This window comes from Sparus aurata, chromosome 8 (assembly GCF_900880675.1).
Source record: "Sparus aurata chromosome 8, fSpaAur1.1, whole genome shotgun sequence".
Taxonomy (NCBI): Eukaryota; Metazoa; Chordata; class Actinopteri; order Spariformes; family Sparidae; genus Sparus; species Sparus aurata.
Window position 1 is genome coordinate 6408824 of NC_044194.1, and position 24151 is coordinate 6432974.

Genomic DNA, 24151 nt, shown 5'->3' on the forward strand with positions numbered 1-24151 from the left:
CTTGGACCGTGTAAGGCTGTGATGTGGACCTCGCAGTTACAGTTCATCTGCAGGCTTAGTGTTGCATTCACAAAATCCAGGTGAGAAAAAAATAAATGAATATTTCAGTGTGTTCAAATTCCTGTAGATCAATACCAGAAGCACTTACAGGGCTCGGCTTCAGGCTTTTCCGGAATAGTGAGAGGATCTGAACTGGCACTTTGTGGTAATTTCACGTTGGGTTACTGTATGCTGCGGATCTATCATCACCGACATGTCGACTAGAGACGTGCATACAGCCCATAAACCTTCCAGCTTATAGTTCTGGCACGCTGAGTGCAGTGACCCCTAAAAAGATGGCGCATATTTTACAGATACACAAACTTTTCCTTGCTTTTGCATCATAAAACCCCAAACGAATATCAGCTCTGTAACTGAAATATTAAATATGTAGGAAACTGACAAAGATAAAGATGTACGGGTCTATAAACTGTCGGCTTTACCCAATCAGTGCACACCGCTTAATGAGAAAATTAGCTTGCTGCTTGGACGCATGAGAGAGCCTGTGGAGAAAGTGGGAATAAAGTACAATATTCAGTCGCCCAAGTGGAAAAAAATAAGAGGAACTTTCTGACTCTCAGCGGCGTTTCTACTGTGCTGGTGCCTCTGCTCACGCTGCAGGAGGTCTGTTTTTCACCAGACACTTCACCTTTGTGTCAGGCTGCTGGACTGCACACAGAAAAGACGCCTCTGGTGTGAACATCCCTGCTGCAGCTCATGCATGTAACTTCCACTACACGTCTGCTCCACTTTTGGTGTGAACTACTGTCACAGTGTCGGGGAGCTCACGCTCGCGAACCTCTGTCCCTCTGGGCTGATGATGGCGTTGGTCTGCATCGGCCATATGTTGCCGTAATTTTTAGAGTCTGATATCCACCGACACAGTAGACCGTTCCGGAGACTGCTACAGCCGATGCAGGAGCGAATCAAGCGCCGACTATCTGGCCTCTTTAAGACTCTGCGAGCGCCCCCATTTCCCTTTTGGAAACTGACACGTAAAAGTGGTGATTGTCAGAGCTCTTTAAAAGCTAAGTAGCATTCAGCTTATATTGAAATGACTCACATGAATAGTTGCCTTTGTGATTCACTTAGTTCAAAGCTCCTTTTTCATGTGATATTTCTCTTATTTTATCCACCCTTTATACCCATCCCAGCGGGGCGGGAGATTGGCTTTCTTCAGAGAAATACGATTGAATTTCTTTGTTGCAAAAGGAATCAATTCACATGTTTTGTTTCCTCTGAAAGTGTATCATCTTCCTCTGGCAACACGTTTCAGAATAAAAAACAAAAAAACAGCGGGTGACATACATGTTCCCAAGCGCGTGTATTCACATGTGGTGATGTGTTATTGAAAGAAAAAAAAAAAACAAAAAAAAAAACAATTAGTCTTACTTTACTGGGCTATAACTTGTCAGTGCGCCTCCTCACAGAGGCCCTCTGTGTTTTTCTGATTCCGAGCTTCACTCTTCTTCGCTTTCATCTTGGCTTGTTGTTAGGTGAAATGAGCATCACTCTCCCTTCTCGCTGTTACTTCTGTGGATTTGCCTTTGAAAAGCATCTCCAAGCTGCAATAATCCGTGTGCATGAATATGAAGTAGTGGGGAACGGGCGCCTGATAACAAACAGTGACCAAACTCAATCATACACAGTGAATATACTGAACACTATTGTGATTTTGTTTAGATTTTTTCAGGCAGAAGGTGTGAAAATACTCAATCACTCAATTTTTTTTTTTTTCACCTTAAAATAACAACTTCAAAATGATTTTTTACGGTGCGGTATCTTATATATTAGGGTGAATTGTGTCTCACATGTTGCATATGTGTTAATTTTAAGACCTACATTTTCAACACACAACATGTATATGACCTCATGTTCATGTTTGTTGTTAGCAATTACATTACAAATAGTTACAGACCTGGGATTTGTATATACAGCAGTGGTGTTGCACTCAGATACTATGGGGGTCGAAAATTTTTTTATATTTTTTAAAAAACATTTTGTGTTTTTCGATTTCCATTCCTATTCTGCTTTTCAGTCCAACATTAAGAATATTTGTAATAAAATATGTGATGAAAATAAAAAAATAAACGAAATTCAGTGCCAGCGTTGTCCCCCAGACATAAACTAGATCCAGCAATCTGAGCGAATAAGGGCTCTTATTGGTTCACTGTTGGCTGCAGTGTTTCTACAAATCCCATGCTGGAAGATACAAATAGAAAGTAAAGCTTCCTAAACCATGATTAGGCACACAATCTATTTATTGGCATTTTCAGTGACACACAGACACACAGATACACCCTCATGTCACAGAGGTCCAAGCCTAAAATCCCAAAGCTTAGAATGCAGTATCCTTTGTCTAGCTTAAAAGGGGCGCTGTGCAGTTTTGTTGAAGAAATTCAAACTCAGTGTTTCAATATTTGCCAGTGGAATGCAATCCCAGAAACATTTGTACTCTTCCAGAACTGAATAAACAAGCTGTTCTCAGAGGTAAACAAGATCTCAAGAACACTTTTTGCAGCTACTAAAGGTGGCAGGGTCCGCCAAGCAAAACAATATGAAAGTGTGTCGTCCTTTAAGGTCAGTTTGTTCATTCGGTTGATTCAGTCGTGAAAACAAAGAGAGGTGATTTTGTTTGTTTAGGGCATAAAAAAAAAAAATCTTCGAAACGCAATAAAGATCCCCAAAACTACGTAGTGCACCTTTAACTTCTCTAATATTAATTAATGGCTTACATCCACCGTCAAGCATCCATTTACATTCCAGTTAATCAAGATGGATGTTGAAGTCGATGCAGTCGCCTCTCTTCGTTGTAATGACGTGTTTTCAAACCACCAGAGGTCCCCCCGATCTCATTGTTCCCACCATGAGATGCATTTTATTTTGTCCTATTTAGCTTTGCTCATTTCTTTTTCCTTCCTCAGTAGCACAGCCTTTCTGCCAAGCCGACCTTCAGTCCGACTGATGCTACGCAGGCACGCCGACGCATCAGTCAGGGAGACATTACAGGCGCGCGTCCTTGAAGGTGTCAACGCCGAGCGGATGTTAAAATCAGCCATAGTTTCAGAGAAGGAGAACAAAGTGTTTGTCCAGACATCCAGCTCTGCTCCTTCAGCTCACCCGACTCACTGCAGTGGTATAATTCTGCTCTGCCTATATACCATTAAACCACAAACACCTATTGATTTTGTTAATCAGTCATTAGGGCTCCTGGTGGATTGCAGCAGTCCAAAAAGGGGCTGTAAATGTTCAAGAATTAAACTCGGAGCCCGAGGAAGTATTCCACACATTCCATCATGAAAGGCTTTCCGTTTTATTATATTTCCTGACACGACGGCCTCTGGTTCTCTCAGAGACGTCATCACCGAGCTCCCTCCTATCTCGCCACGTTCTCTAAAGCCCCGAACTCAATCACAGGGAGTCGCCGCGCTGCCTGGATGTCCGGATTCGCGGCCTCGGAGTGACCTCTGCGCGGCTCGGTCGGACTTAAAGTGATGCATGCCGACCCTGACCTCCAGCCAGACCTCTTTGTGACAGCGGCAGCGTAGACTTCTTCATCCTACATCCTTGAAGAGCAGTTAGCAGCCATTTTCTGCCCACAGCCTCTCGGTGAAAAATGTTCACAGGGTGAAGAATGATTTTATCAATACCTCTTGTCACCCACGCGCCCCCGCCGCCAACACACTGCTCGCCGTGAAACAAGGAGTCTGTCACATACGCGGCTTGTGAGATTCTGCACATGCTCAGAGCACAAACCACGGAATAAATGCCACGAGGACACACCGCCTTCTGTGGGAGATCTGTGCAGCCGGTACAAATCCTTTATTCCAGAACAACAGGGGAACCAAAATATTGTGAAGGAAGGATTAGAGGATGAGAGTTATCTTATTTAGACGTCACGAGGTTGTTACTACTCAGACCGCTGCTGTATTGTGTGGCTACTTTCCGTCTCAGTGGGTGGAAACACGTGGATACTTGCATTTAAGACTCAAATTCTGTAGTTGAACATCAGCTCATGCACATCCCCGTATGTATCCTCGCATGTGCTTTCAAGTCCAGCGGCCATAAGCAAGCTCCCGGTCAGGCGCTCCTGTCCGAGGAGGCCGATTGAAATTACCGCGGCTCATTTATCAGGAAAATGTGTCTCTCCAGGGCTCATCCTCCGACCGAGGTGGAGGCCAATCGCTCCTTTCTCCGCACCCGAATAGCAAATGCGACGCCCTGTAGTAGCGATGCGCCGTCCTCATTGTGCTCCGGTGACACATCCCTCTCTCTCTCGAGCAGATGCTCCAACGTTGACTCACAAGCAGAGCATCATCAACCAACAATGGCCCCATTCAAAAATAGAAGAGGATGCGTCACTGTAAACAGGGAGACACTGAGCCTTTTTTTTTTTTTTTTTTTTTAAACCTGACAGGTATGAGGTGACAAAAGGTTGTTACTCACAACCTAAACTTAACCCGGAGAGATGGAAATAGAGCAGATAATGATGCACTTTGAGTTTCAGTCTCAGTCTTCAGTATTTCTGCGAATCATCTGAGGAGCCTTTTTTCATTCATCTCACATTCTCTGGACAAGATTGTTCGTTATTCAGACAAGGCAAATGCAAAAATATATTTTGTATAAGTGTTTCGAGAGGTAGCATGCTAGTTATGGCCTCCTGCTGTATGTGAGGCCGTAATACAGACTCTTCATTACTGTATTGCCAACATGTTCTCCCTTCCAACATGTCAAAGACGGCCTCAAGTTTCAAACTTTGACGCTCTACCTTCAGCCGTTTGGCATCGGTTGTGCACCTGAAAGTTCAAGTTAGCAAAAATGAGTCGGCTTAGACTTTCTCAATAAAGCTCGCTGACAAACAGTTTATGTATAGTGTCATATTCTGACTTTTAGATCGTTACTAACGTTCTTGATTAGGTTGACGCAGCAAAACTACCTCTACTTGTGTCGTTAATGCACGTTAATTTAGTTTAGCAATATAACTTTTAAAAGGGTATCTGGCCACAAGAAGGAAAGTCCAGCGTGTGAACCATTCAACAGCCCCATCCAACTCAGACTTTCCTCGTCCTTGCACTTGAGGGGCTCTTCAAGAAGCGATGCTGCAGGGGTACTTACAGCGCTGAACTCAGAAGCGTAGGGCCGCTGACCAGGCTGCCGTATCTGCAGGTCCAAATGTTTTCAGTTTGAGAGTTAAGCAAAAAGTTTAGTTCCTCAAGTCACGGCCAAATGGATCCCTGCTCCCACGTGTCTTCAAATCAGTTATGGATTTGTGTTTCCAACCTTTAAAAAACGAAACTAGTTCATTTAAGGTTCTCAAATTAACACGGTCCAACAAATTAAAATTGGACAAACACAGCAGTCAGTAGAAGAAGCTTACTGCCTGAGTAAAAGGATCATTCAAATTCAGGCTGCTTGGAGGCATTCAGCGGCCGTGTGGTTAAAATACATGACGGCAACAGAGTGGATATCTTTATTCTCTCTCTTTATCGTAATAAAGACAGAAAATGAAGGCTGAATGCCCCATAAATGATCTTTAATCTTTATCCTGTTGTCAGATTATATTTGAAAACTATTTCTGAAGGCTGTTTCTTCTCTTTGAGACCAAGAAGGGAACTGTGAGGTGAGGTTAGTGTTAAAAATGTGAAGCGAAGTCTTTTCTCTGCAGACCGGCTGAGACAGAATGCTTACTCGTAGCTGACGCTACAACAGCTCATTAGATGAGCTCGCGTCTCGCTCTTCTAACGACCTTTTTTTTTTTTCCCTTCTCTTTTGCTCTCCGGCTTCATTGTATACGTTTCCAATTTGGTCTGGATTTTGATGTTAATGAGCTGGCTAAAAAAAAAAAAACCCTTTTCATGCTTCCTCCATTGTCACGCAAAAGCCGAAACTGAATTTGAAAGGGCGAAGCAGATAACAGGAAACGCAGCACCTGTAGCACAGAACCGCACATGTACACTTGAATAGACGAAGTGTGTGCAAAGAGTTCATCAAGGAAGATGGGAAAATTCAGAATATGGGCATAAAAATCATTGATTCCTGTGTCTTTTGAGCAGCACCGTCTCTGCTTTCAGATTGCAATGCGCTATTCTCATCCCACCTTTCTTAAGCCAGGTTGTAATATCTTACATGCCGTATCTAACGTCACCGAAGATGTTTTATATGCAAATCTAATAAGATGTTAAAGCCCCAAAAAAACTCCATAGAAGCCGCTTCATTTGTGCATCAACTCCCGAATACATCCCTCATGCAGCGATCGGCGGTTAAATCAGTGTTTGTTAGATGAATCAAATTCCTTTCACCATCTTGTTACGGATGAGACAGACAAGCTGTGAGTGGAAGGATGTCAGGCTGTGGGCAGGGGAGCAGCTGTCAGTTTGTCTCACTTGGCTAGTTAGCACCAATTCAAAGTACTCGGCTTGTCTGTTACACTTGGATGGTTAAGACAAAAGACGATGGGAAAAAAAAAAAAGAGCCACAGTGTGGCCATCTCCTGCTTTTTTTTTCTCTCTTTTCTTTTCTCTCGACATTCCTGAACACTTAATTTTACGGTGTCTGGTGTCGGAAAAGAGGGTGCACATTCATATGCGACCCCTCGCGATGGGGTTGGTGATGTACGTACGGTATGTGATGGACTTGGGATTATAATCTGTTGTGTTACACTAAAACCAGCACTGACAGTTACTGGATTAAAATCAGGGCAGCTGGGAGAAACTGATGTTACTAGTCTGTTGTAACGCCGTTAAAAAGTGGAGAAATCCATACTAAGTATTCCCATTGATTCAACTGTGGGACTCCAGCAGGAGTCGGTTAATAGTCAGATACAAACTGAATTGTCCAAAAATAGAGAGAACAGTTAATCAAAATTGTCAGATAATGCAATCTGAGGAACCAGACGGATCCACCGAGCTCAGCTGATTCCTCCCATTCGGATTGATTTCCATCTGACGCGGTCCGTATCGGGCCAGTCGCAACTGTTTATCTAATAAAGGGGCCGGGTTTGATGCGATTGGCTGACAGGAGCGATGCCAGTTCAGATCTGGAGGGTCACAATTGACCTGTTTCACTGCTCTGATTGGTTGCGGGTCTATCTGGTAGAGTCCAGTCTGCGGTTCTGCTCAGCAGCGCACCAGGCCCACGAACCTCAGATCAAACTGTCACACAGAGGCAGTGCTGCTCTATTTTGAATCAAGATTCTGTTAGAGCAGTGCCTCACTGTCACTTCTAGTGTTTTCAGAAACGCGTTTTAGTGTTTTGTTTGTGAGCAGGCCGCCATTTTTTCCCTCCACGCCCCGACCTGCATGCGTCACTCATTGCTACGTCACGAGTTGGACGGTAAATGGATCTTTTTCCGGTCTACGGACCGCTCAAAGCGCTTCACAACACTTGTCACATTCACCCAAATTCACACACACTTTCAAACACTAATGGCAGAGGTTGACAGGTGGATGTGGGTAACATTTTGTTCTTAATTCTCCGTTTCTCTGTCCATCTCTCTCTCTCTCACTGAGGAGAATGAGGCGCTAGGCTACGCGCCGTACGTGCCAGAAACATGTTATGATGACTAAAATGGTGACAAAGTATGAAAAATGGTCATCAATTGGGAGAAATGAGGGAGAATTGTGAGCCCGGGAGGAAACCAGGAGAGGGCAACGAAAACAGGGACGTCAGGAGGGTCGGCTGGTGTGCTAGTTGCATCCAGGTGCATATTTGTCTGTGCCTGTTGATAATGGCCCCCCTGGGAATCAGAAATGAATTGAGAGGGACTCAACAAACAGCCCAACAGCGTTCAAACAACTTCTGCATGCAAGAAACAACAATCATTAATTACCTGAAAAGGTTTCGATACAGACGTTAATACATTTGAAATTCTAATTTGAGCCGTTGGCACCTTTAATTGTATTTGCATACTACTGAATATTAGGGCTGGGTATCACCAGGTACCTCGCGATACGATACTATCACGATATTTTGCCCACGATAACGATAATATCACGATACAGCGATTCTGCGATAATCGATATATTGCAAAAAATTTCATCCACGATACATCACGATATCTGTGTCACTGAAGAAATTCAGAATTTATTGACTGCACTGAATCCATTTCACAGGAATTACAAAACATTGTCAATCAATTTCACATGAATGACAGCCAAGTAAACAAAGAGTATATTGCACAGTGACTGTTCTTAACACACATACTGACTACTATCATTATTTATCATTAAATATCTATATGTGTGGGTTTCAGAGCTACTTAAACCATTTTTTAAATTTTATTTGGTTGTATACCTATGTTTGAATAAAGATAAAGCTGTCCTCCGAAGAGGGGTTGGGGTGGTGGGCCGAAAAAAAAAGTAAATTAAAAAAAAAATTTTTTTTTTACATTTTTAAATATCGATATTTGGCACCAGTGTATCGATAACGTACCTCAAGACGAAATATCGCGATATATCGTAGAATCAATATTTTGGCACACCCCTACTGAATATCAGAAAATTGCACTCACCCGAAAGAAGTTTATAATTTTGAAGAAAAAGGAATAAGAATATGGAGCTGTGCTGAACACAAGCCACACTGCAGAGCACAGAGACCAGAGCAGATTAACAGCCGCAGTGGTCTGACCGATTGAAGCGTATTCAGTAATCATCTACAGATAGCGTGCAGCTTGCCAAGTCGCGCTCATACTGTATGTGTAGGTGGCTGGTGCGACGTGAACGAGATCAAGAGGTCATCTGCAGATGAAACGCCACCTTAATTATTATTGGTTTGCGAAAGCTGTTGGCCGCCCTCTCCTGTTGCCTTCCACCGCGTGTTAATTACTGAAATCCACCTAAAGAAATAATTATGTATGTTGAGAGGAGAGTGTCTCAGGAGGTCATTAAAGATATATATATAAATATATATTATATCTCCTCTTTTTAGCTGTTGTCAACCAGCAGCATCTGTGCGTAATCGTGCTGATATTCCAGCTGGATTAGAAGGCTGCGTCATCGAGGAGGCCGAAAAAAAAGAAAATGAATCAAACCTATTGCATGACAAATATGGAAGCAAAACAGTTGAGTCACGCTGAGTGACACACTGTTTTCAGCTTCAAAACATTAACACGAGATACACAGGAGTCCCTGACAGTGGCTCAAAGCGAGGATGTCATGTCCTGTCTTCACCCCTCTGCAAGCTAATACACTGCCTGAGATAAACAGTGACAAAACACTGGATGCCAAATATGGCTACACGGCAAAAATATCACGGCATAGCAGAGAAGGGAAAAAAGGAGGTGAATGCCTGTGGTGCATGTGGTTGGTAGCTATCCCTCCCACACTGGAATCCATAAAGGATTCGGGTTTATATTTGGAGCCGTTGCAAGATTGCTGGCATTATCGAGAAGTGACCTAATTTGATTTATATCTCATTAATCTCCCTCTCGTCCTCTCTTTCTCTCACTACAGCACGCGCGTCGACCTTCCTCCGTCTCTCCGGCTAAAAATCTCTCATCATCCTTCCCCGTCCACGCCAAACAACGTGAATGACGCAGATTGTGTCAGCCGCTCTTCACTTAAAAGTTCATAATCAAAGGATACGCAAGCATTAATTGAGTAAAGAAAGCCATAAGTGAGTCCCTTCTCGCTTTCCTTCACCTTTCAAGTGAAGCCATGAATGTTTATACAGACCAAAGGCACGAAATGTGTGTTGGTCATGGAAAGAGAGCAGAAGAAGATCACTCGGTGCTTTTTTTTTTTTGGCCAAGCAGTGGCGTCACCACATCTATTTTAGGGGGCTTTAGCCCCACTAGAATTTCCTCTAGCCCTGCTAAATAATTCATCCTGCCTTTTCTGGCTGATTTATAATGCAAAAATACGATACAGACTCCAGAATTACTGTACTCATGGAAGAAGGACCCAGTGGAAACTGCTGTGCAGCACAATGTGCACACTGGTTAAACCAGCACTGAACTCTAGCTGTGCATTCAGCCGCACCGAATAACAGAGCGGCGCGATGAAAACTCGGGAGCTTCACAAGCGAAATGTCTTTCCCGTCTTAAAAATGCATAGTGCGGAGACACACATGACTAGCGGAATAGATGTCCACCACTTACGAGAGTATGGAAGGATTTAAGGGTCAGTGCTGTCGGTGATGAACACACATCATCCTAATGCGGACAGTGACATCATCAGGTGGGCGGATTTTATGCAGACAAAACAGTGGAACGGCCTCGATGGGCTGACTCGGTATAAAAAAGTGTCACAGTGAGTGTTTCACAGAAAAATGACACTATTATCACTGTTATTGATTTATTCCCCACAGAGTTGTATGGTAATAGGGAACTGAGTGAACCGGGCCAGCATGTGAGGGGGGCCCACAAAGGTACTGAATAAACAGCCTTGGGTGCAGAGAGGGGCCCACAGGGACTCTCTATATTTGGGTCCAGAATACTCTGCTGCACCCCGGATTCTCTAAGCTAAAGGTGTTAATATCTGTCAATAGTTTGTATGAGTGTATTGCAGAATAGTGATGGTCTTGTTGCTCATGGTTGTAATTAAACCCAGTATGCGTCACACAGTTAGATGCAGCTGGTGTAAAGGCTGTACTGTACGAGTCTACATGTGCCGGACGAGGACGAAAGCTGACCAATCTCAGCACGACAGCTGTTGTATTTATGCAGTATGAGTATTGATTAGTTGTGTCAGGCGGAAGATTAGTCGCTTGTTTCTATGGCTGCCAGAGTTAATTCCCATTGGTTACCTTTAAGTGGGCTGATGGCGGATCCTCTGGGAGGGCTTGTGGGTAAAGCTGGTTTCACGTAGCCGCAACTGATGCGAGGAGTAATGTGGCATGCACAGTTCTATACAGACACATCTGTAACGTATATAATCTGCTGTTTGTTGTGTCATTTACCAAAGAGACGGTTTACTTTTTATGGCTTTTGGCCCAACAATCAGTAATACTGTCTTGCAATACCTCACACTCCATTATGCTGTACATTAGTTTAAATTGAGAAACGAATGTTCATTTACATGCTCATATTTAGCAACACATCATTGTTATGCTGATGACACAGTTATACTTCCACAAACATACATATAAATGTTCTCAAGTGGAATTTTTACGAGTATTTTAAGATGGCAGTTGGTTAGATTTTAGAAACCAGCAAAAGCAAGCTAAATTTTGAAAGCTTTTTACAGAAAAAGATCCATCTTTTACATCATCTCCTCCAAAACACATGAACTCCGCTGCCTGACGACAGACTGCCCCGCACCTCCAGCCAGCTGGGAGATGCATCAGCAGCTTAGTTTGCCGCGATCAACAAGATTTCCTGGCTTTTTCAGACCAGTAAATACATAAACAAACAACTCTCAAAAAGCCACAGTCGTGTAAACACGAGTGAAATAGCCATCACGAATGTACCCCCGGTCCGAAAAAGGCTTCCCAGCTCGACAGTTGCTTTTCAGTGTGCTTTATGCCGACATTAGCCGCCACAGGAGGCCGTCGCTGCCGCCGCAGCTCTGGTCGGCTCAGATGGCTGATGGCTTTATGCTAACATTAGCCACTGCAAGAGTGTGCTGCCGCCTTTTTCTACAAACTCGACACAAAAAAAGCTTATCGAGTAACTTCCCAACCCTAGTTTTAAGTTGCTGAATTTGGCAACCTGTTGTAACACTTATAACAAGCCGGGGTAAGCTTTGGGGAAACCATTCAAAAATGTCCTGACAGTCGGTAACGAAGGTAATCCATTATCATAAAGGTTTTTGGCATTCATGATATAATATGGTAGCTGGTATGTGAGAATCAGTGATTTGTGTTATGCTTTTTTTTTTTTTTTATCATCCATGCTGCTAAACAGTTGTATGTTAGCCACTCACGGAGTTTCTTTGTGTTGCGTTGACTTGAGTTGTTTCCATTTCATAACCAGAAATTAATTTCGGGGAAAATGTTGCGGATCTTGCTCTTCAATTGTCTGCAGTCGGGCTAATCTGGGTCACGCTTTAGTTCTCCCTGGCAGACAAAGAGACAGCTGGCAGTTCATAATCTGCGAGGACAAAAGTTTGAAAAAGCATTCTTTTCTTAATCTCATTTTCCTTATCTCTTTTTCATCTAATTCCACCACTGCACACACGTGAAATCCAATTTCGCCGCTCTCATTGTCGGCGAGGGGGGACGCATTGTTTTGATTTCGTAAATCAACTTCATCTTTTTTCTGCCGCCGCAATTTGGATCCCGTTCTGCCGACTCATTGTTTATCTCCTTTCAAGGTCTGATCTGCTGGAGAGGATGAGTAAATAGTGGAATAAGATACAGGGGACGCTTTATCCGCGGGATAGTTATTCACAGGTCCAAACACTGCCGCGTATACTCGGTGGGTCATATTATTGATGGGGATTCATACTTTGTCAGAATAATAAGTGTGTGTGTGATGAATGTTACCGGAGATGATGACTTTTATTTTAACCCACTCTGGACACGGGGTCAGTAGGAGATGAGAGCAGACACCTCATTGTCTCATAAACGCCACAGTCCTTTAGTTTTTTGTTTTTTTTTCGGCGAGCTCTTAAATCCAAACAAATGAAAAGCATCCGTAATGGAATGTGATTTTTCAGGCTGCTGTGTGATGCCTGTCACATTTATCTGGTCCTCCCCGCGTGGAAAACACGTTCTTGCTCCACCCTCAGGCTTTGGCTCCTTGGAATTTGAATTTTGTAATTGAAGAATTAATGGAGTCAGTAATCAAGCAATTAATCAGTAGTTACAGTAATAGCGTGCTCTTTCTTAAGTGAAGAGCGTTGGGTTGCGGATGAGGCTGTGTGTCGAACAGAAAAACACTGTAATCCTGCAACGGCATTCATGTCGGCCGTTCGCTCGGCTCTGCTCGGGAATACAGCTGGTGTTCAACGCGAAAACGTGAAGGTTGCGGAATCTCAAAATGTATTTAATTATTTGTGCGCGTGCGTGTCAGCGTATTGTCACAGACTCAAGTCTTTCTGAGCTGTCTAAGGTTGTTTATTTGCAAGATCAGTGCTGATCAGTATTCTGGACTATTTACAGCAGCCCTCGTCCTCTTTCTTAAAATGCAATGCACCGTTTGCAAATTGTGTCATTTTGCTTATTTGTCTTCTAAACACGAGGTGTCGGGGACAGTTTACTCAACAGGAATAAATAGCTATGTTGTTTTTTTTTTTTGATTACCTTATTTAAATCTGACAGTCATTTCACTTTATTCATCAAACAGATCCCCGGAGAGCCGTTTTTTTTTTCTCGTAGCGCTCATTAATCTGTTTATAGATTCAAACTTATTCGCGTGACAGGTCGTTCTCTTCCTGACAAATATTGAGAATCGACTCTTGCTGTTTGCGACTTCGGCGACACGTACAGCCGAGTCGGTAACTGTCGCTTCACTGCGGGTTGAGGCTCCGGCACTTTCCGTGCGAGCTTCACATTTTTTTTTCTCTCTCTTCCTCATGCTCGCGTTGCCTTTTCTGAACGTGCTCCAGTTTCCTCCCACATTCAAAAACATTCAGGTCAGGTAGATTAGAGACTCTATAAATGTTTCTCTTTATCTGTGTTAGCTCTGTGACTCACTTCCGACCTGCCCAGAGTGTTTCCCTGTCTCTTACTTAGACAGGGTAAAACTCCAGCTCTCCTGTGACAGTGACGGAAAATATGAAATGCAGGCACACTGACGACGATACTGTCAGTGCAGTATTCAAATATGATGCTGTCAAGCCCGCCTCGGCATTTGTATACAACTGAACAGTACTGGTATGTATTTTTATTTGTGAACCCTTCAACTTTAATAATAGCCTCAATGAATCGGTGAGAATAAAGTTCAGTCCCATTAGCATTAGTGTGTTCTGATTAGTAACACAGGTATCGAACTCTGTCAACAAGTTTCCCTGTTAAATTACAGTAAAACACTATCAGCTGTTATTCTACAGTTTACCTACTGTAATCTACAACAACAGTTTACTACTGTCAATCTGTTTAAGTCCTGTATAATGTGAACTTTACTGTTTAACACTGCTTCATGCTCGTGATTTAAAAACAGGGACACGGTGAAGTAGCTCTAAAACATCTACATTTACGGTTTTATACTGTATTTAGGAAGAACAGTACATTAGTGTGTACAGTTCCCCGTATTTTTATTTTTATTACAGTGTGCAAGAACACTGGATCTAATGTCGTGTGCATGTCGGTTGTGTACCGGCTTCTTTTGATGGATCTGAAGTTCCACAGGGGGTTTGGGTTTTGGGATATTTTGATACTTGAACCTTCAAAAAATTTTGTTTTAGAGAAGCTAATTCTGCTCAGCCGTCTCTTCATGAGCTAAAAAATCTGCTGGGATTGTGGTTCGATCTAAAGCACCGCCTCAATAACATGACATGGCATGGTGTTCACTTCTTCTGATTGAAATGGTTTTGCTATCTTCTTGAGTTCAGTCATTGTATCTTAGTACATCAGTGTTTTCAGGTCCCTTTTCAAACCTATTTTGAAGATATTACATATTACATCTAAATTATATTTAGCAGAGGTTCAGTTCTTAAAGACTGTTCATGTATTTCTTCCTGAGTTGTGTACTTGCATCATCCCAGAGGTTTACGACAACGATCAAACCCAAAGATACCGCAACATTTCATTAAGGTGCGTTTTCATTCGCCAAAAGGCAAACATGACAAAAAATAACGTGAATAAACTTTATTATGGACCAGTAATTGGAGTGTATTTATTATTTAGCGATAACCATTCGTATGCACGCTCACACAGCGGTGGAAGATCCAGCGGGAGCAATTTGGTGTTGAGTATCTCGCCCAAGGACACTTTGACATGTAGACGACAGGGTCACGTATACGGTGCTTGATTAACAGTGAGCACAACGAATCCCATGATCCCATTGTATTTACGTCTTTTGTGTTGATTGAGAGACCCCCAGTGGCAGAAACGGCATACTCTGCATTTTAATGACGGTTTCAGTTTTTTCTTTAAGTTCCTGCTTTTCAGGGGAAAGTGTTTGATTTGCACACTTGCCATGTCTCGTTGCTATTTCGTATTTCTGCCTTTATTTAGATCATATGAACAGCACCTTTTTTTTTTTTTTTTTTTACTGTACGACTCAACATGAGCAACTTTGAGGAACTCTTGTTATAATTGAGTAGAAAACAGGAAGAAGTGCGTCAATTAAATAACCATCTGTTGTTTAATTACACTCCATAGCTGCCACGGCGTCGTCTCTCTTGCTCACAGTAAATCTTAATCAAAGGATTCGTTGTTTGTATTTCCTCTGGCGTGACGCATAAAGAGCTACACAAACAAATTCCCTGGTCCCATTTCGGCTCGCTTGTTTGACATCCCAGTCACATACGTGCCTTTGAGGAACAGTGAGTTGTAATCAGACGTTTCCAGATATCTCGACTCGATTGAAGGACTGGTGGGTGGCGAGCCTCCTTATTATTTATGTCCCCCCCCCAGTCTCAAATATAAATCACGCAACACAGCAGCCGTAGCAGCGTTTGTTCCCCGCCTCCCTCCTTCTGCAGGGATGCAGCACAGAAGTCGGCAGCGTCTTTAGGATTTTATTTTAAATGACTAAGATTGAGAGCGCGAAACCCGGAAACGATAAATAAGGCACTCCATCAAGGTCGAGAGTTCGTGTGGATGCATGTGTGATTATTAGAAGCTGCAGCTGACACATACACTTAAATGATATCCTTCTATGTTTTACTCTTTCGAAGTTGATTTTTCTGCAACGTTTTAATTGTCTTTTTACGAGTGACGTGATAATCTCAAGCGTGCATTCAATAATCTAATGCGTTTTTTCTCTCCTCTGTCTCTCATTTCCTTCCAGTGAGCCCAAATCCTCTTTTCAAAGAGTGGAAGACCAGTCAACGAATTATGAATGTTAAACAAGATGACCTCTTCTCAGCAGCAGCAGATGATGCGAGGTCCTAGGTGGAACCGGGCCTTGTCCGACCCTTTGTTTGTGCTGCTTCTGGCCCTCCAGCTGCTGGTGGTGGCAGGGCTGGTACGTGCTCAGACGTGCCCCTCTGTCTGCTCCTGTAGTAACCAGTTCAGCAAAGTCATCTGCACCCGGCGAGGCCTGCGGGACGTCCCCGATGGCATCTCTACCAACACGCGCTACCTGAATCTGCAAGAAAATCTCATTCAGGTCATAAAGGTGGACAGCTTCAAGCACCTGAGACATCTCGAGATCCTGCAGCTGAGCAAAAACCACATACGCAAAATCGAGCTGGGGGCCTTCAATGGACTGGCCAGCCTCAATACCCTGGAGCTTTTTGATAATCGCCTCACTACTATCCCAAACGGGGCGTTTGAGTACCTGTCCAAGCTTAAGGAGCTTTGGCTGAGGAATAACCCCATAGAGAGCATTCCCTCCTATGCTTTCAACAGAGTTCCCTCATTGCGGCGGTTGGACCTCGGGGAGCTCAAAAGGCTCTCCTACATTTCTGAGGGCGCATTCGAAGGGCTGAGCAATCTGCGCTACTTAAATCTGGGAATGTGCAATCTGAAGGAAATTCCCAACCTCATTCCCCTGGTGAAGCTGGATGAACTGGAGATGTCGGGCAACCAGTTAGCCGTCATCCGGCCCGGCTCTTTTAAAGGGCTCATCCATTTGCAGAAGCTGTGGATGATGCATGCCCAGATCCAGACCATAGAGAGGAACTCTTTTGACGACCTGCAGTCGCTAGTGGAGCTCAATCTGGCCCACAACAACCTCACCCTCCTGCCCCACGATCTCTTCACTCCTTTGCATCACCTCGAGAGGGTACACTTGCACCACAACCCGTGGAATTGTAACTGTGACATCCTCTGGCTGAGCTGGTGGCTTAAGGAGATGGTACCGGCGAACACCAGCTGCTGCGCCCGCTGCAGCTCACCGACCCACCACAAGGGACGATACATTGGCGAGCTGGACCAGAACTACTTTCACTGTTATGCTCCTGTTATTGTGGAGCCTCCCGCAGACCTAAACGTGACGGAGGGAAGCGCTGCGGAGTTGAAATGCAGAGCCAGCTCCCTGACCTCGGTGAGCTGGATTACACCCAACGGTTCCATCATGACACACGGTGCGTACAAGATCAGAATCTCCGTGCTGAACGACGGCACTCTGAACTTCACCAATGTCACCATGCAGGACACGGGCACGTACACGTGTATGGTCAGCAATTCCGCAGGTAACACGACGGCGTCCGCCACGCTCAACGTGTCGTCAACGGAGAACAGCAGCTTCAGCTACTTCACCACAGTGACAGTGGAGACCATAGAAACACCACACAACGAAGGCTTCACCACTACCGTGCAACAGAGGGTGGGCCCCACCCCCTCTGCCGGGAGCGCATGGGAGTCCGTTTCACCCACCTCTACGACAACCACCACGGTCCGGACCCCGCAATCCACCCGCGCCACAGAGAAGACTTACACAATCCCCGTCACGGAGCTGGGCGGGGAGAGCTCCCTTAACGGCTTGGATGAGGTGATGAAGACGACCAAGATCATCATCGGCTGCTTTGTCGCAATCACACTCATGGCAGCTGTCATGCTGATCATCTTCTACAAGATGCGCAAACAGCACCACCAGCAGAATCACCACGCGCCCACACGCACCATCGAGATCATCAATGTGGACGAGGACTGCGTAACAGGAGGCCCGGGCATGGAGGGCCACCTGACTCTGCCTCCTCTTGAGCACGAGCACCTCAACCACTATAACGCCTATAAGACTGCATACAACCATGCCTCCACTATCAACTCCATACACAGCTCAGCGCACGAACCTTTGTTAATCCGGGCCAGCTCAAAAGACAATGTGCAAGAGACCCAAATCTAATACATTTTTTTTTTTTTGTTTCTTTTTCAAAACGAGACATTGCAAAAACTGATGGAATTACATAAAGATACTACTGACAGGACAATACTGACAATTGCTCATGAGGACTATGGCTCAAACACGAAGGTTTGGAAACACGGTCTGTTTGGCAAATCAGTGACTGGTTCTGTTTATTCAATGACTTTGGGAATTAGGGTATGTCTACTGTTTCAAAAAGTGTCTTTACAAAACAGAAGTTATTTATTTAAGAAAAAAGTATTGTGGTTAAATCAAGAAAAAACTGTATTCTGCAATTATTTTTTCAGCACTTAATTCATGTTTTTTTTTCTTTTTCTTCCTCTCATGTCACGTGATCGGTTTACTAATATGCTTTCAAACTCTGTTTGGAGACATCTGTCGAAGAAAAAAACTCCTGAAGCAAATTACTGTCAATTTTTTGGTAAAAAAAAAAACAAACAAACTGCGGACTTTAGATCAGAGGAGATAGTAACCTCATTTTCCCCGTGTATCAAAGAAATCTAGAGCACATTAGTGATCTTCTCCGGCTGTGGATTAAGTGATGAAATCTTTTGTGACCATCTGTAACTGAGATGAATTAAACAGTTGTTCAATATTTTACAGTGAGTGACAGAACTGTCAGTGACGGAATTTGATCATGATTCACTGTTTAATTAAATCTGTCACATGCGCATCAGGCACTCTCCGCTCTGTCGTCGATAGACCGAGGATGCTGAGCGAGGGGGGAATGTGTCCTGCTGTTGTAAAAGTGGAGGGCTCATCATCAGAGGGACATTTTAGTTAAATTAAATTCTATTGATTAACTATGAAATGAACTTACATTTGTCTTTGTGTTCCTAATGTATATGCAAATATTATTTTATCGCCCGATCTCCAATTGCTCTGACTGACGACGAGATTATTGTGGAGAACATCTCATTTATCGCGTTTAGACACGTTTAAATTCTAAAGGTTGCGATACAGGAGGAGCGTCAATGGGTCATTTAGCATCGACGTAATTGTGACTGGAAAACATGAGAGAGAAAAGTGTAAAGATCAGAATTCTTGTGGAAAAAAACGCAACGAGGCTCCCCTGCCTCAGCTGTTTGTGGTGTATCACGACCTCACCTTTACCTTACGGTGCTTTGTACTGTTGCATATGAAGATGATTGCTTTAAAGCCGCCCGTTTCATGCTGGGACCCCGTACCTCATCTGCGGCACTGCAGGACCGAGTGCTATCAAGAAGCAGACTGATGAGCTTAAGAAGGAGCGGAAACCCTTTATACAGCTGTCTGAGCGCGTCGCCTGTCATCTGTGTGCCACATCTCCACGTGGGCAGCGCCTGGCAGCCCCAGATTCACACCCTGCCCCAGCCAACATCAGGACTTGGCCCCTGAGCGGCAGGGCTTACGCTGGGGGAGGCTTTAGGGGTGAATGTGTGGGATCGGGCATCAACCAGATGTTTGAGTTGCACCTGCCTCCCTCCTCCTCTCTCTCTCTTTCTCTCTCTCTCTCTCTCTCTGTAAGCGACATCACAATTTCCATTTTAATTGATGTGCCCATGGGCTTTGGATGGACTCAGCTCTGCAGGCGCCCATACCCTGGAAATCATTTCAAAGCCCCCTCAGTAAAAAATGGCAGCAGGAAGCATTAATGCAGAGGTTAGGCAGACATTTGTCGGATCCAACAGTTAGGCTGATGCCCCGGGTTTATTTTTAGCAAATAAGCAGAGCTTTTGATCCCCTAATCGGAAAATATATGAAAAGGTCAGTCCACTGTCACGCGTAATTCAACTTTTTTCATTATACCGGAGTGTTGCATTTAGGAATCCCATGGAGGAGAACTCCCCATTAAAACTAGTGTTCTAAAACACGAGTACTAAGTGGTACTCCGACTGAAATTCACAAAAGTGCGGTGCGAGTTTTAAACTTGAATTTTAAAGGCTTGAAAGGTGCCTGCGACAAGTACGATTTGCCATTTCACAATGATCAGACGATTTGATGATATTGGAACCATGGTGGTTACAGTGGACTCCATTGGTAAAGGTAGTTTTCACAGAATACATTACCTATCAGCAAATCCACAGAAACTCCTCAAATTGCTCCTGTTGCATAATCGGGATCTCTGCTGTCCACCTGTATGCACATTTTGTCACATTTTACCAAAACATAAGATTGTCAAGCTTACGAGTTGTAAAGATCATAGTTGAATATTTTACAGCGTTCATATCCTGTCCATCCATTGGTTGACACCATTTTCAATCACACTAACTAGCCTAACACGAACGTATGTAAGAGTATGGCTGAGTGTAAGTTTGACAAGAGTCCTCTAGCCCTCGTTAAAGGAGCAGTATGTAAGAAATCGTGTTGAAAACATCTAAATTAAACAGAATTATCAACAGAGTGATAAAAACATAGTATTCTAACCAGTCACCTGTCCCAGTCTTAAGCTCCTTTGCTGGAGGTGCAAACACCAACACTCCTCTGGTTTTGTAATGCTAGCTGCACAGCTAACTCAGCTACAAGCTAATGGCAGCCACAGCTAGCAGCAGTTAGCAGTGACTCTCGCGATATTTGTTCTGAGTATGAATTCAACAGGTGGTCAACTCTTTACATACTGCACAAAAACGAAATGTCATCAGGTGGACAGATCTATAAACGGACACATGGAGAGAGTGCCTCCTCGTCAAAAAGAGATTATAACCTTAAAGAAAAACAGGAAACCCACACGGCTCCACGCTGCAGTGCTTTCGAAGCAGGGGGGGGAATAAATGAGATGCAGCAGCAGTTTGTCTCAGTATCCCATGACTAGGATGTGAAAAGAGAATCAAATTAAACAGCAAGATAATAATCTAAAGCCCTATTCGCACCAGACCAGTATTACCTGGGGCCCTCTTGTGATATGTAATACAATAATTGCATAGATTAAAACATGTTAATAATCTATGTCTGTAATCTGTTAAGTAAAAACTCTGTAGTTAATTACCTTCCATTTTTCAGCTAATTCAACATTAATTCGATAAAAGCGGTCCCGTTGTTAAACAGCATCTTTTTAATTTTCTTTTTTTTTTTTCCCATTCTTTTTTCTCCCCTTTTTTTCTCCAGGTTCAGGCTGCAGTGGAAATCATTAACGGGTGCTTTGATACCATTTGGGTTGCAGATGCAGGAGTACATTTATCTCAGTTTGGAGACCCCCGCTGTATGTTTTAAAGATAATTCGATAATGAGGATAATTCAGGGGATTTGTTCGGCAAATTTGAATGAAACACAAGATTTCATTTATTCACTTTGAATGTGGTGCACACACACAGATGGTAGATTAAATAACATAAGGTTCCCGAGTAATTTAAGTTTTTAGACTGAATGAGATAATTGACCACCTCATTACATGCTTTTTTTTTTTTCTTTCTTTTTTTGCCTCACCATGATTACACTTCTGTGGAGTTTGGCACATTTGTAAACCATAGAACGAGCTGGGTGTGTGTGTCATTTAGTCTGTGTTTGGGTTCCTAGTGGTGGGATGTGGATCACGAATTCTACTCAGTTAACGTAAGAGAGTGTAACCATCTGCCCTTCTTTGCCTTTAGTTGGAGGTAAATCGTCTGAAAAATTTAAATCGTAAATTTGTTGCATTTTAGTCGAGCTGTCTCATGTATGTAAGATATCTAAATATTTTTGGGTCAATATTTTTATTTTTTTTTCGCACATTCTTTTTCTTTTTGTTTTCTGAGATTGAATGCTGTTCTAGTGGTAGATTTATATATATATACAAAAAAAAAAAGAAGAAGATACATTTTGAGAATAAAACAAAACAAAAACAAAAATTTTTCAATTTTGATTTTACATGTGCCAACAACCTGTTCTAAAAAGTGAAAAAGAGAAACATGATGTAAACGAATAAGAGATTGATTTTCATGTAAGCATTCTTTCATGACCTTTAAAAGATATGGAGATCGATTATAGAGACCAGAGTTTGTAGTTCATACACAAAATATGGTTAAAATAAACTATTGTTGTTTTTCTGTATTGTCTGATTCTTGTTTTCACGCTTTGCCAGAGGAGGATTAATAGAGAAACAACTTTTCATGGCTCATATAATTACTTTTCCCATCCGTTCACACGACTATAAATTACATTTGAGGCCAATATTTATCATAAGAATGATCACGCTGACAACCAGGTAACACTTCCAAACGTTTATAAACATTATGATGTAATCTAGATTATATTTACAGATGATTTACACAGTATTTACCCACTGAACAATACTAACAACTAATTATCAGATGAACATTTACATAAAACAAATGCTTGATAAATGTTTAATTTGATTGTCAACAGTGAAAAATGATTCAGAGTTCCATCTGTATACCTGCAACAATATTTATGACGATGTCGGTTCACAGTTGCCATACAACCATAATGCCTTCTTAACATATACCCATTAATATTACCTGGCGTTTAATACAACAGTCGGTCGGTTCAGAAAGTGCTGTGAAATTACAGGCTTTCATCTTTCTGCCATTGTTGCAGGAACGTATTGTTATGTAGACGTTCAGCAGCTCACAGGGCTGAATAAACAAGACAATGTACTGTAAAGCACCACATACGAGTAAATATAATACATTAATTGTGGTATTCTGTCGTATTCTTAACTTGTTGACCATTATGTGTTTTCACCTGAATTCGCCTCACAACTTCTTTCATGAAGTGAAATTCAGTGAGTTTACATGCACGGCTTAGTCAGATTACAGCCATAGTTCGACTATGCTGCTCAATCGGACAACTGCAATTATCCGAGTATACATGCCGGTGAGAAAATTGAATTACTGCCGAAAGCATGTCACACTATAACTCCAACTCCCAAATGAAGTGACATTGATGATACTTGGTGTCATACTTTAGTACTTGTGCACTTTCCACAAATGCCATTAAAAATGGCTTGGGGGAGAAAAAGCGCCTTCATGATAACAGAGCTATTGAAATCAATTTAGCTTTCTTGGCTATATTACATTTCCTTGTAGCTTTACAAACTGAACATACATCGCGGTGCATCGGCAAATGAAAATTTTTTTTTTTTGGTAGCTACTTTCCCAAATGTTGTCCAGTCCGCGTTGCGTCATAGAGTTTACCAAGACAGTTTCTGTAACATTTTAACCTTTCAACATATAAAATGGCATTGATGAGCAGGAAGAAATCAGAAATAAGTCATGCTGTGACATAACACCTAGAATAAAGCACAAACGCTGTGAAAGTGTACTCCTAACTTTTAAGGGTAATATCTAAGCATTTTAATGTTTGACAATTTTACTCTATAACTATTATTAAAATGAAATTGTGTATGTTGTTTCCAGTAAGCAATGTGACAGTTGCAGTAACAATGTTGAGTACTATAGCGTCTTTGTATCTGAAGCCTTTTAATCAGCCTCTCACTCAGCCTCTCAGACTTCACAGAGAGATGTCAGTTTGTAAACTGCACATCTCGACGTGATGCTATCTAGCCAGTCAAATCGAATCATTACACAATTGTGTTAGCTTATGGAGAGCAAATATAAAAGTGTATTAGTAAAACATCCTGTGATTGGGATCTTATCCTAAACAGATTCCAGCGCAAGACAAATAAGATGATTGCACTTATTAATTTATATCTCCGTCATTAGCATTCACGGGCTATTGTTCCACTTTGTAATTACCCACACAGAAGTGAGATTGCGATCATCACGTGGTCAAGTCAGATCGCACAGTGCAAACCAGCAGTTCAAGTATCCAAATGTGATGGCGTCCCCCTTTGGGCCAGTCGGTAGTGAGATGATCCACTCATCAGGATTGATGAGTGGATCAGAGAATGTCTCACGTAAAGGAAAATGATAAATTACAGTGAGTGGGCTACATTGTTTGCGCCCCTGTTTTCATGAGGGAAAATTCACCAGCATTTAGGTTTAAAGTTTAGACCATTAAACTTGTAAAATGATGACTTTTAAATGTACAACAGTGTGTCAAGATAAGTTAAAGGAGAACTTCGGTCGATTTAAACATGCAGCTTCATTGCTCAAGCTACCCTTGACTTGCCAGTACCGAAGACGCAAAAACATTTGGTCCAGCCATTACAGAGCTCCGTGAACGGAGACTTAGCATTGAACGCTAACAGCATGGGGTCAGAACTTTACACTGTGTTTTAAGCGTCTTAACATGCTCCACATCTCACACCAAAAGTTATGCAACATCAGCAGACACCTTACAACACAGCACTGTAGCGTGTATGACTCACAATGAATAAAA

At 42.7% G+C, this 24151-nt stretch overlaps 1 protein-coding gene across 3 annotated transcripts in view; it reads left to right on the forward strand.

The window, feature by feature from the left end:
- lrrc4ca (leucine rich repeat containing 4C, genome duplicate a) overlaps window positions 1–21898 on the forward strand; it is a 178599-nt gene extending 156701 nt beyond the window's left edge. For 2 of the 3 annotated variants that reach the window (XM_030426537.1, XM_030426535.1), the window contains one exon: window positions 15875–21898. In XM_030426537.1, the coding sequence (XP_030282397.1) occupies window positions 15926–17875 (1950 nt within the window). In that variant the 5' untranslated portion in view covers window positions 15875–15925 and the 3' untranslated portion in view covers window positions 17876–21898. Of the gene's footprint in view, window positions 1–9488; window positions 9562–15874 lie in introns of all 3 variants that reach the window. The other variant, XM_030426536.1, reaches the window with a different exon arrangement.
- The last annotated feature ends 2253 nt before the right edge of the window (window positions 21899–24151 follow it).